General features: G+C 33.7%; 2 protein-coding genes across 2 annotated transcripts; one reads left to right on the top strand and one right to left on the bottom strand.

Moving 5' to 3' along the window:
- Positions 1-3464: 3464 nt before the first annotated feature.
- On the bottom strand, positions 3465-5549 carry Jhbp1 (Juvenile hormone binding protein 1). Its single transcript, XM_068297226.1, has 4 exons — positions 5351-5549; positions 4518-4627; positions 3770-4184; positions 3465-3701 (listed from the first exon to the last, which is right to left on the bottom strand). The coding sequence occupies exons 1-4, from the start codon at positions 5412-5414 to the stop codon at positions 3550-3552; spliced, it is 741 nt and encodes a 246-aa protein (XP_068153327.1). The 5' UTR covers positions 5415-5549; the 3' UTR covers positions 3465-3549.
- A 3582-nt stretch (positions 5550-9131) lies between these two features.
- On the top strand, positions 9132-13470 carry Jhbp2 (Juvenile hormone binding protein 2). The gene is made up of 7 exons (XM_068296861.1): positions 9132-9212; positions 9780-9883; positions 10858-10976; positions 11038-11159; positions 12794-12927; positions 12997-13149; positions 13207-13470. The coding sequence occupies exons 2-7, from the start codon at positions 9811-9813 to the stop codon at positions 13359-13361; spliced, it is 756 nt and encodes a 251-aa protein (XP_068152962.1). The 5' UTR covers positions 9132-9212; positions 9780-9810; the 3' UTR covers positions 13362-13470.
- Positions 13471-13763: the final 293 nt, after the last annotated feature.

Below are 13763 nucleotides of genomic sequence, written 5' to 3' on the forward strand. Positions count from 1 at the left end.
CTAAGCTAAATGAGAAAGGTGTATAAAATATATATATTTTAACTAAACACACTTGTAAATTAACAACAATCAACAAATTCAATGTGAAAACACAAAGATGATTGATAAATCAACGGACAATTGTATTGTATATGTATACACACACACACACACACGCATAATTGTAAAAAGTAACAAAACCAAAAAACCAAAAAAAAATGAATGGATCAAAACGTTTTTTATACATTTTTTAAGACTTTTTCGCGACGCCTTATTCCAAAAAAAAACAAAAACAAAAAAGAAACAAACCAAACCAACTAAAACAAGAACAAAATTTATAACGAATTTAAGATTTTATGATCGGTTTCGCCGAGTAACATTCACACACACACACACACAGAGTGAAAATTGGAAAACATTTTTTTAAATTATATCCGATATGCATATACATATATATGATATATCTATATATTTTCTACACGAAACATTTCGTTGTTGTGTCGTTGTTGTTATTGTCGTCGTCGTGCTTTTTGTATATGTATATGTATATATAGTAATACAAATCGGAACATCATTAGACATTTGTAATAATTGTGTAAATTCCCTATCCCATCTCCATCCATCCATCCACCCACTCCCCTTTACCCACACACACTCACCTCTTGCTGTAATCAAACAATGAAAGCATTTCAAGCAGGTTTCGTCTTTTGTTCATAATTTTTGTATTTACATTTAGTTGTATCAAATTGATATGTATATATATTTATATCAATATATATCTATATATATATTCAACTGCCTGTCTCTAGAGCGCAATGCACTGATAATTTTAATTTGTATTTACATCTTCTCCGTTAGTTCTATATAAACTGAACAAATGGATATATGCAAGCAGTAAAGATGCTTATTCTAGATTTTTATGAGAAATGTGTAAAATACACACCACACCCAAACCCACATACACACACACACACACACCGACACCCACACCCACATATAACTAGAGAGTTAAGCAAAACTCATGCATCTATGCATATATATATATATACAGATCTATTAAGAATAAAAATAATAATGTATGACATCTAATTTTGAACTTGGTCAACAAGAGTTTTGAAATCACAATTGTATATGTAGAAAAAAAAAGTAAAATGGCTTCAATACATGAGAAAACTAAATACTAATAACAAAAACAAAAATATGAGATCTGCACACATACACTGAAAACAATATTTTTTGCACTTGTTTAAAGAAAACAAAACAAAAATGCTTACAATTTGTTCTCATGTGTCTCAAATGTGGTGGCAAAATGTGGGCAAAAACCAAATTGAAAACTTGGTGCAAATTGTATTCGAAATTGTAATTAATTGAAAATGGCATTACATCTATATATATATATAAATATATACATAACCAATATATTACTATATAAATTTATATATATATATATAAGAATGCATTGTAAACTAAGCTAAGGGAAAAAAAGCTAAAAAAAAAAAACAAGAACATAAAGCGAAAAATAAAAGAAAAACCATTTGTAATTTGTTGTAAAGATGAAAAATGCTAGCTAAAATGCTACAGAAAGTGAGCTCGATGTCAAGTAAATGAAAACTATAAATTATATACATATAAATATATATACATATATATACAGACAGACAAACACACACCTACACACACACACATAAACATATACATATATATATATATAAATAAACATTATAATTACGTGAATATTTTGTAGTTACAAAACGGCAAACACTCGAAGGCAAAAAGGAATTACACTGAAAGAAATCTATCCAGATTCATAAACACACTCACACTAATGGAGAATTATTACACTGCGAATCGTTTAGTTTTGTAAAGCATCGAGTAATCGGCACAATATATAATGATTTTACCGATAAATTAATCGAGCATATGATTAAAAAACAAAACCCAAAAGCACCCTATGCATTAGACTCTTATGTTTATTATTATTATTATACAGATCTACTTATCTTTAATGCTAATTTCTTTGTGAAAAATAAAAACAAACAAACAAAACAAGTTTATTATGTAGCAAAAAAAAAAAAAATTGATAAACGTTTATACTTTTATTTTTTGTGACAAACAAAAATTGGTTTTACTTTACCCGTTTCAGTTTAAACCACATGACTTCACTTCCGAATTGGCTTCAATGGAAAAGGCTGCGATGACGAACAAAATTCGAACAAGAATCAAAATTTCATATTCGCTAATATGGCATATAGCATATACATATATACATACTTTTACATACATACATATTTACATATATGAACATAAAACTATAATCCCCCCTCCAACATAATAAACAAGAATCACATCAGAATACCGACAGCTCATGCGCATTTGAGGCAACATTTTATACTGCGGCATTTTTTTATAAATATATCTCTAAAATGTATAGATAGCAGGATATATAACTGTCTATATGCATAATGAAAACAAATACCATATATATGATCCCTAAAAACTTAAAGAATACAAAAAGAAAAAAAACTTTTATAATGAGCAGAGCCAATAAGTAAACAAACAAAAATAATAATATTTTTTTATAAGCCTTGGCAAAGTGAAAATTTTAACCAAAATTATACATACCAAAAAACAAAAATGAAAAAGGGAATTACGATAATGAAAAGTCAACCATTTAACCATTATACCCAAAAAGAAGAAGAAAACAAAAAGCAAAAACAACAAATATTTCAACTAGTAGAATTTTTTCCAGCAAAAAAACACAAAACCCAAAAAAAAAAATAAAAACAGAAAACAATGTAGAAAGTGTAACAATATAAATATTTAGATTTTTACTCCAGCTGTACTTAAGTTCAGTTGGGCGTAGATTATATACATAGAATGAGAAGAAGAAGAAGAAGAAGTTGTATATAACACAGGAAATACAATACTGCAATGGCAAACGGCTAAAGGAATTAGATTCAAGGCGAGTGGAATACTTAATACATACAAAATGATCACAAAGGGTGGCAAAAATAAGAACAACTAGAACAAGGCTGAAATGAAAGTGATTAACTTTAAAACTTCGTTTAGTCATGTCTTACGATTTTCAATCTGTTAGCGGTTTCTATAGAAATCAAATGCTTCCAAAAGAAAAATTCAACCTACCACTCGCCACTAGTATGAGCCAGTAGAACTAAACATGGAGTGAAAGGAGTGCGCCGCCGCCCCCCCTCGACCAATACTAAGAAAATGAAAACTTTATTGTATTATGCAAGCCTCCCCTCCCCAACTCCTTCCCAAACTATGCCACGATAAAACAAACAAATACACATACGAAAAAACAAAAAACCAAAACTTGAATTCAATTAACTAAATGGAAAAATATATATAAAAGGAAAAATCTTATTAGCCACATAAAAATAAAAAATAAAAACTTGTAACTAAATACACTTCTACATATTTAATAAAAACAAAAGATATTTAAAATGAAACAAAACAAAATGTCATTTGGATTTTGGATCAATATTTAATACTTGGTAAACTACTTGGCATTAACTAGTTGGTACAAACATAAATATTTAAAGTTAGGAACTAATTCACGTAGAATTGCTCAATAGGAACATTCTTCAGGAGCTGATTGGCAAGTTTGCCGAATTCACTGGCCAATTTCTTTTGAAGCTGAGCCTGCATGGCCTCCAAAACGACTTGGGAGTTTTCGCTCAAAAACAGATTTGTGGCCTCCACTAAAAGAGAAGACAAAAGATCCAATTAATTATAAAAGTTTTGATGGGAAAGTCTTTATATAACTTACACAAAATGCGATTGTTGTTAAAGGCTCGTGATATGCTCATTTTCACATCCTTGACATCGAGAACTAGACCCAGGGAATCAATGTGCAAGTACTTGGCACCTTTAACCTCACGTACTGAAGTCTTGCCAGTCAAATCGGCACTGACACCCTCGAAAGTGGCATGGAAATCACCACCACCCGAGGCTGGAATGATCAGCAGGACACCTGAGCTGGTGTATTTGGCTTCAATTTTCAGTTTCGGCATGATAATGCGAGCCTTGAAGGGTTCATTGTTCTCGCTTAATATCAAGGATTTCACTTGGAAATTGCTAGCGCCATAAGCCTCCATATTCTTTAGGGTGATCTTATAACCCTGTGGTCCTTCGGTCAGCTGGAGAGCCAACGAATCCATTTTGAAGGGCTCCACCGAAGGCAACTGCAAAATAAAACAAGAAAATTGTATTTTAAAAACTAAGACTAAGTAACGATTGAGAAGACTTTTAAGTTTTGGTTTTATAAGAATATTGAACCATGTTTTTTTTTTTTTGGGAAATATCTCTGAAATTTGCATAGACTTTGACCCACTGTATTGCCCATAAATTTCCGCTATTACCAGCATAAGTTATGTAAGACACACACAACCAATTCGCCTAGCCCACTGACTTCCATTTGGCATTTTCCAATTTTCCACTTGCCATTCCTCATTCACCTTTCTGCAACTTTCTCTAGCATGAATGCATCATGGATTTTGGTTGGTTGGGTCACCTACCTGAATTTCCGGTATGCCACTAGCCAAATATGGTTTCAAGTGTTCCACAGCACCAATAAAACAATCCACCAATTTGGGATCATCTCGACGACATTGCTTAATATAGGCAGCTAAAAAAAAAAAAACAAAAAACCAAAGAAGACAAATGTCAATAAATCTCTAACCAAAATATCAAAACACTTAAGATATGTAAACAAATAAGTAGGCATTCCTGTAAAGTTCAGTGACTTTCGGAAAGAGTACAATTCGAAGACAAATGAATGACCTCCAATAGCACTGTAATCTCTTGATCTGGCTTGGAGGACAAGGTCACTCGTCTGTCTGTGACTGTGTCTGCTTCTTTTGTAAATGCAACGCTAAGAACCTGTCTTCAGCATACATACATCCAACAACATTCTGACCGCATGACCGACATAAATTATGATCATTATCATTATGTCATTCATTAGCCACATCAAAAGATCGTTTAAGTCATGTTCATAAAAGTTAACAAAAAAAAAATTCAAGTTGAAGGTTATTCAACAGCTTCATTAGCTATGGATTTGGTTCATAGTCTGCATTTTGACTAGTTTTTTGAATGCTTTGGAACATACATACAATCGAAGAAGGCGGAAGAGAATAACGTTTTTTGGTCTGTGTTACCATATTTAAAAGTAAAAACTGTGTCAGCAAGTGCAATTAACACTTCTTCTTTTTTTTTTTTGTTTCAAAAATATTATGAATACAAATTAGCAGCCAATAGCAGATGTTTTTTGATTGATTTTAGATGGGAAAGTGATACAACTAAGACGAATGTAATATACTCTTTACAAAAATTGAACAAATTTGCTTACGCGCTTCAGAGTGAACTGGCCAAAATAGTTGCACTATAACCACAAGACACAAATATCTCAACATTTTGTATATGTATGTATTATTTCACTTGAAATGGATTTATTTGTTTCCGTTTCTTTTTTTTGGTTTATTGCTCTGTCTTATTCGGCGCGTCCGTCAATGTGAAGCTGAGAACTAAAACTGCGAGCCAGACGCAGGTTTCACTTCGATTTTAAAGCCACCGAACCGATCCAAGCCGACTTTGAGATGAAAACTCTGATGACTGATGACTGATGGTGATGTTGGCATGAAAAGAGAGGGGGGAGGAATGAGGTCTGATTTAGCTGATTTTAGTTACTGTCTAAAGGTCTGTCTCTGTCTCTGCTCAACTGCTTCTGCATTTTGTTTACCCATTTGCCGAGTACCATAAAAAGTAATTAAGCAATTTGAAAATATTTTCGCAATAGACTGTAAATTTTTCAAGCTGTTAAAATTTCAGAATTTCAGCCAAGTTGTTGTTGTTGTTGCTGCTGCTGCTGCTGTTAAGGTTCTCCATTATATTTTTTTTGTTTATTTGTCTAACAATTTCTGGCCATGATGTGCAAAATTCACACCATATCAATTGGATTTTCCATTCCCTTTTTTTCTCTCTCTCTCTCTCTCTGATCAAAACTTCAGCAGACATCATTAGGTCTAAGAACATAAATCAATAACTTGATAATTACATTTTAAGTAGCACCATTCGATGGTTGTGTGTTTAGTATAGGGTTTATTTAGCTGACCTTGTCTTAATTTAAAAAAAAAAAGCAATGCTAGACTAACTTAATTCTTGGAATGAGAACGAGGCAAGTGAGATAAATTCAAATGAAACTCTATGCGATTAAAAGCTACATAGCAAAAAAAAAAAAAAATCACACAATGCAGTTCGAGAGTTAAATTCGACCACACACATTGACATTCAATTCAAATGCATTTCATTACAAATCTGATTAGCACCTTAGGAGTTTAATTAGATCAGATATAGATCTACATAGATAGGAAAATGCGGCTCTAATGAGTGTCCACAATGTTACCCTGTAACGGCAATACAGAGGGAATATTGACTGAATTATGCCATTTGAACTAGCTTATTATTACTTTGAAATACTAATAATAACTTTTTATGGCACATCGTTTAACATATTGAAACTGCTCATAAAAAAATAAAAAACGTATACGACCCAGTGTCCGTAAATCTCTAAATGTGACATTAAGTATCTGTATATGACACTCTACTTACCCCAACTGTTTAGATAAACTGGTTAACTGGGTAGTTCCAGACATTTAAATGTTTGCTAGACAAATGATTATATAAGATTTGCTAATACATATTAATTCTAAAGCTAATTATGACTAAGCGCTACTTGGCGCGTGTCTTCAATGATTGAACATTTAATTTCCTATTCATTCTCTCATTCATTTGTTAGATAAAACAGATAATTAAAAACAAAAGTAATAGGTATTTCGGAGACATCAATTCTGAGTACCAAAAAAAACAGAACATTGCCTCAACTTTGCCCCAAAGTTGGGGGGCCTAGTGACCATTGAACTTATTACAATGGCCCTGAGTTAGTCAGACTCGTATGGGGAAGTGCGGTTAAAAATAGGGGAGGGGCTTAAAGTACTATAGTTATTTGCCATACAAAATCTCTTCATGGGATTCTAAAAGATTGTGTTGACATGTCTGGCACGTAAATCTATTTATAACAAAGAAAAAAAACATATTTCAATAAAGAGCCAAATGACAATTGTTAGTGATCTGGGAAGTGAATAGTTTAGCTCTTCTTAGATCTCATTGTTTTAAATATTATTTGTTATTTAAATCATTTTTAAGGCATTTTAAATCAGCTATCCCCGAAGTCATCAATAGGAAATGCGTTTTATAATAACTAAATAAATTTAATTAGCGAGATGAGCTCACAAGATTCTCCAAGTACAAAGTTTAACAGGCATAATCGTGAGATACTTTTGGAAATTCACAAATATAATTATTATTTTTAATGGCCTTCTTAATTGCCAAAAAAAAAAAAAAAAAAATAAACTAAAAATGTGACAAGAAACAAGTTCTAAGAAAATTTGCATTATCTATTAACTGGGATAGAGCAGTAGAGTTCTGGACAAAGTCGAAAGATTCACTTTTCAGAGAATCGAAACGAGTTTTTTTTTGTAGTTTAAGTTTAAGATGCAGTCATGTTTTGTTTCCGCATGACCGATCGAATTTCATATGTATTTATTAAGGTCTCCACTTAAACAAATTAATCAAGGCTAAATGCAAAAGGGACTCGCCGTTAAATGTTGTTGACCAGGCACCATCCGACCTTGGCCCTGAACTAAGTCACTGGCACAGGGCCAATAAAATGAAAATATTTACCATATTTACAGCACAAAACATGGGCGTTTCAAGAGGATAAACCGTTCTGTTGAAAAGGCATAGATGGCAGGAATAAAAGGACAAGGAATCGAGCTAGTTAAACTGCAAGTTGATATCTGTTTGAATTAGAATGTTAATACAGGAAAGAAAATACAGTTATTAATGTTATTTAACTTCACTTTACGCCGTTTTGCAACTATAAGTATAAGACTATCTTATAAGAGTACCTTCTGTTTTACTTTTCAGCCTAAAAGTATGTGGATACATCAGCTTAAAGTTGCATTAATGAAGCCTAAAAGTGTGCTACAAATCTGATGTTTAGTCTTGAGACTGATAAAAACAACTTTGAAGTCTTAACATTTCAGAATCACGGCTAGTCATGTGTTTATTATTTTAATATTAACAAAAATAAAAAGTTCCCTAGTTTTCACACAGTAGTTAAATAAGAAAATAAACGTAATTTTGCCCCACAGTGCAGAGTTTATTACACACCTCCGAAAAAAAAAAAAAAAAAAAATTAAAATGCACAACATGCAACTGAAGAACAAAAACAAACAAATTATTCTTAAAAACGACACACAAATTTCTTTCGATTGCAGCTCTTCTTTTCATTTAGGAGACTTGCCAATGAAAAAAGGGAGTGAATGCGGCGCGGAGTGGGCCCAATAAAAAATGCCATAAATATAAATGATTTATTAAGGTTAAGTGTAAAACGCAGAAAGTTCATTGGAATGAATGGTGGCCACAAGGTACATACATACATATATGCAAAACGTTTTGCTACTAACAAATCGACACGAACTATGCACACTAAGCCCCTTTTGACCTTTTGCCTTAAGCCCTCTTTCAGCCGATAAAAGAGGCAAAAAAAAAAGAAGCCCTCTTGCCATACACAGAACCAGAATGTTGAAATTAAGCAAGGCCCAACCGCACGGACGGACAGACAGACAGACAGACGAAGGAACTGCCATGGACGCGGGAGAGTAGGATAAGCAAAAGAGGACAAAAAAACAACTGAGGAAATACCGGCTAAAGAATGGCTAATGAACCACTTGGCAAATGATAAATACCAGGCCTCATTATAGAGTAGGTTTTTTTTTGTTTTGTTTTCATCGCCATTGCAGTGAAAGATCTTCCCATTGCCTGGCATGAACTTAACCTTCAGATTCAAGACAACCCAACCCAAGACAACCCCAAGCCAGAGAATACGCCGACGACCTGTCTACGACATTTTTATGGGGTGTGGCAAAAGGCCTTTTGTGCTCGTCTTGCCTCTGCTTGACGGCTTGCCTTCCACCCATCCGGCCATCTCTCTCTTTCTTTCTCTCTTCTTCTTTCAGTTGGCTTTTATGGTTGGCAAATGCATTTTGCCTACGTTTTTTCGTTCCCAACTTCTTGGTTAAAATGGCTTGGTCCAACGCATTGCGGGCTCATTCCTCGACCAAGTCGCGTGAAAGTTGGACGCAAAAAGTGTAAGCTCAAAGAAAGCAGTTTAAAGAGCCAACAAAATAAAGAAAAAGAGTCAACATTCTTACCTACGCGAAGAACGAAAGAAAATAAAAACTCGAAAAATCCAAACAAACAAGCAACATTCTTTTTTGTATTTTCTTCTTTGATTTTGGACTGGTTATTGGGCATCATATCATCATCGTCATTGTTGTTGTCATTTTGACCCACTTAAATAACCCAAAACGAATTTCCGTTTTTAATTTGAAACTCAAAGTGAAATTCAATGGAATCCATTCCATTCGTATACATATATTCCCGTGCTTAACGAAATATTCTTCACCTCTTCCCAACTCATTTCGCTTTCGCTCATAAACAGACATCGCACACAGACGTCATTTAAATGAAATTAGCATAAAACTAACCAAAGTAAAAACTCCAAAAGAAAGATAAAGAAAAAAAAAAAAAACAACGTGCTAATAAATTATGAAATTTGACAAAAGAAAAAAGTGAAACACCAAAAAAAAAAAAAAACAACTCTAATACATACATATATACATATTTCAACTTTTGCAACTTGTACTTTCATTTAGACCAAGACGCATATAGACCAAGAGACCAAATATGTCACAAAAATTGGCATTCAATTTGCTATTACTAGCTTCAACGTTGGGCGTCATTTTGGCCCAGCAACAGCGTAAGTAACAATGTCTAAGCCAGCTTTCTATATTGATTGATGTAATCACAGCAATCACGTTCAGTTGGCAATCTATCTTTGGCTTAAATAATTTCTCAATTTACCAGTAATTATACAGAAGAAACAAAAAAACAAACGTGCCCTGACAACAACGAAAGTTGCCCAAGTGCCGAAAAGAGCACATAAATGCTTCATTATTTCAGAAGAAAATCATAAAAAAAACAAATTCCCCCTTCAACTAGTTCTATAAAAATTCAAATCTATAAAGAACATCAATTTTTTACGTTTTCTTCGTGATGATCAGCATTTGGAAAAAAGTAGTTGGCAGTATTTTTTACAAGCAAAGATATAAAAAGCCTTGAACTATAAAGAAATTGATGTATGTGATTCTAAAATTTCATTAGAAGAAACGTGTCAAATGAAATCATATTTCAATTAATTTAAAACTCGAAATTTAAAGTAAAGATAATAATAATTGAGATTTAAGATATTTTCGTCTGCTTATGACCAATTAAGTTTTGCCTCCTAAGAAACAAAGTCTGGCAAAATAATTTTATTTGCTATTTGCTATATTTGGAAAGGTAAAAATTAAATTTAACTATTTTGTAAGCTATTCGATTATTATGAGTTTGACGCTCCTATGAACCCGGCAATAAACCTCATTACAAACTATTTTCCCATACGACAAAACAACTAAACATGTTCAGGCCTTTAAGATCATGAGATAATTGTGAACTTGAACCTAACAGAAGCTCAGGCCCAGGCAAAATGCAATTAATGTAAAACAACAATGCAAAAACAAAACCAACAGCAACTACATAGGAATACAATTTCCATTGTTGTTACAAAAAAACAAAAAGACAATGTGTCAACAATTAGAAAGCCTTGCTGGCGAAAATGAGAAAATGCTAATTCGATTTCCACCTTACATTTGCCCTGTCTCCCTCTCTCTCTCTCTCTCTCTCTCTTTATAGCCTACTATCTACAGCAATGCCCCAGAGATGAGTCATTGATCAATGATTGTCTGCGTGATAGTGGCAATAAATTGGTTCACTATCTACAGAAAGGTGTACCCGAACTGGATATTTTTGAGGTAGGTTTAAAAATACAAACGTAATGCTTTAATTGCTATTTGCGAAACTCTCTCTCGATAGATTGAACCCGTGGTAATTGATGAGATTGGCATTGTGCTGGGTGGTGGTCCGGATGGTTATCGTGCCCTCTTCCGTAATATACAGGCTTATGGTGTCAGCAATATCACGGTGACCAATGTGCGGTAAGTCAGTGAGATCAAGTGCAATAGAACTCATAATCAGATTAGAACTTTGTTCACACACACACACACACACACACACAAAGTCTTTGAACTTGTTGGCCTAAACCCAAGCGGAAATTGTGTTAATGCGTTCTAAACGCTGACTAATAAGAAGACTACTTGTCAAGACTATGACTATTAAAATTTAAAATACTTTTGTTTGGTCAACTCCAAATTGGATACGTCCTTACCTCTGTAGTAGTTGTTTTCATTCAAGAGTAAACAATGTTCGTCTTAAGTATGGACATTATTTTTATTATTTGCCAAACGTTGACAACAATTACTATTCATTCATTTTATCAGTCTGTCAATTGAACTGCAAACCTCTGGGCACGCGATCGTCATCATAATGATGATCATAAGCAACATCGCAGTAGTCGTCGTCGTCGTCGTCGTCTGACTGACTGACTTTAATGAATGCAATTTCAATGCACCTTGCCCACTCATTTTGTTGTTTTTTCCGCTTAAATGTTACTGCGGTTATTACGAGTACATATCATTAGTTAAGAGCCTCATAATCTTAAGCAGTTAACACATCGGCCGATAGATAATCCACAATTGAACTACAGCAATTGATTAGCATATTTCCAATCGATTGGCAAACGATCGCTTTCAACGGGTTTTTCTCTGTAACCCATCGTTAAATCGAGTGTAATTGCCCGCCCCCTAATTGGGTATACTAGTGGTTGGAAAATTTTCATATTGGTATGATGATGATAAAAATAAATATTGTAAAATGTTTGCTGGAACTCAAATGTGGGTTATTACACATTCTGAACGAGTTTTATTTTTATCTACAAAGTTTTCAAAAGAATTTGTTGTTAATGTGAAAAGGGGAAAAATTAAACTGGCAACAAGATCAGCAATTGATCTACTACTTAATTCTTAACAATTTGCCTAAATTCATCTAAATATAAGTAAAAACTTTGGCTTAGTTCTTAACCTTGAGTTATAAACGTTTTGCCTTCCGTTTAATCTAATCAAGTATCGACAGTTTCCTCTCAGAAAATGTCGGTACACCTTGAGCTAAGCTCAAGCAACTTACCGGAAAATTAAGTCTAAGATGGCCATTTCAAAATACATCAAGTGTCAATTGGCAACAAAAACGAGAATGCATAGAAAAATACTCGAGACAATCCGATGTGACCAAGAAACTACTGGGCAAAATGTATGTCAACGTGATTGTCTATGTCAAGCGAATAGTAAATAGATTTCAGTTTGGGTGTCCAACACAGCCGGTTCTATCTATCTGTCTATCTATTGGTTTTCCTCAGTTTCACTTTAAACTGAAATTTTCGTGTTTTTTTTTTTTTTTTTTTTTTGTTTTGGCCAACTGTGAGTATTTGGCAACTGTTGTCTGGCATGAAGGTCTACTGGTTGTTGGGTGTAATATTGCGGATTTTACACAGATTTTTGCACCAAATTCTATGTAAAACCGAAATGAAGGCTAACCGATGATGACATTGAAAAATGTTAAAGATAAAAAATGCAACAAAAAAAAAAAAAAAGAAAAAATAACATTTTCAATTATTGCAAAGATTATTGAATTGTCATTGTCAATGCCATTAATATTATCAATCGTATCCACTTACTAGCTCCGACTTGGATTCACTGCAGTTCCAACTTACATGCGAGATACCCCGCATACGCGTCAAGGCCCAATATCGTTCCACAGGTGTTTTGATATTGGTGAAGGCCTCCGGTGCTGGGGACTACTGGGGCGAATATGGTGAGTGATGACAGTTAGAGAGTGACTGAGTGAGTGGGGTTGGAATCTAAATTATTTTTGTTATTCCAGAGGGTGTTAAGGCCAAGATCTACTTCAAGGCCTTGGCCAATGAGGGAGCCGATGGACGCACCTATTTGACCACAGATTCGGTTAAAATGGATTTCAATGTCAAGGACATACAAATGGGAGTAGACAATATAGCCAATGGCAATTCTGTGATACGTAAGTGATAACATAAATCGAACAATTCACATTTGAACTTCTCGTTTTCCCTTACAGAGGCGGCTTTGAATCTGTTTATTAATTCAAACTCCCAAGAGCTATTGAAGGAAATGAAACCGGCTTTGAGGACCAAACTTACTTTGGTTATACGCAATTTCATGGATCGCATATTTGCCAAAATTCCTCTAGATGAATGGATCAATTTGAATTAGATCTATTTAGTTATAAATAAAACACCCCCCTCTTATGTCTTAGAATCTAATTTATTGCACACACACAGACACAAACATTTCAAGTTGATAATAAATTAATTATATGAAATTTTTCAATGTTGAGATAAATATATCAGTCCGTACCATATAATAGATATGGACCGCCATATGGGGGTGTTAACTTTGCCTTGCCGATGATTTGTTGTTATGGTTTGCGACTTATTTAATTATCAACTGCGTAACCTGTTCGGGTTCATATATTATAAGAATTATTGTGCCCATTAAAATAAGGTACTAGACAACAGGGTTTAGTCCCGGGGTTATCATTAGTCGCATGTTATAACTGCGTTTTTGTCATGCAAGTGCAAAAGGTCTTCCCTTACTCCGTCTCCACACTGGATG

The sequence above is a fragment of the Drosophila tropicalis genome, unplaced genomic scaffold (assembly GCF_018151085.1).
Source record: "Drosophila tropicalis isolate 14030-0801.00 unplaced genomic scaffold, ASM1815108v1 contig_859, whole genome shotgun sequence".
In the NCBI taxonomy this organism is placed as follows: domain Eukaryota; kingdom Metazoa; phylum Arthropoda; class Insecta; order Diptera; family Drosophilidae; genus Drosophila; species Drosophila tropicalis.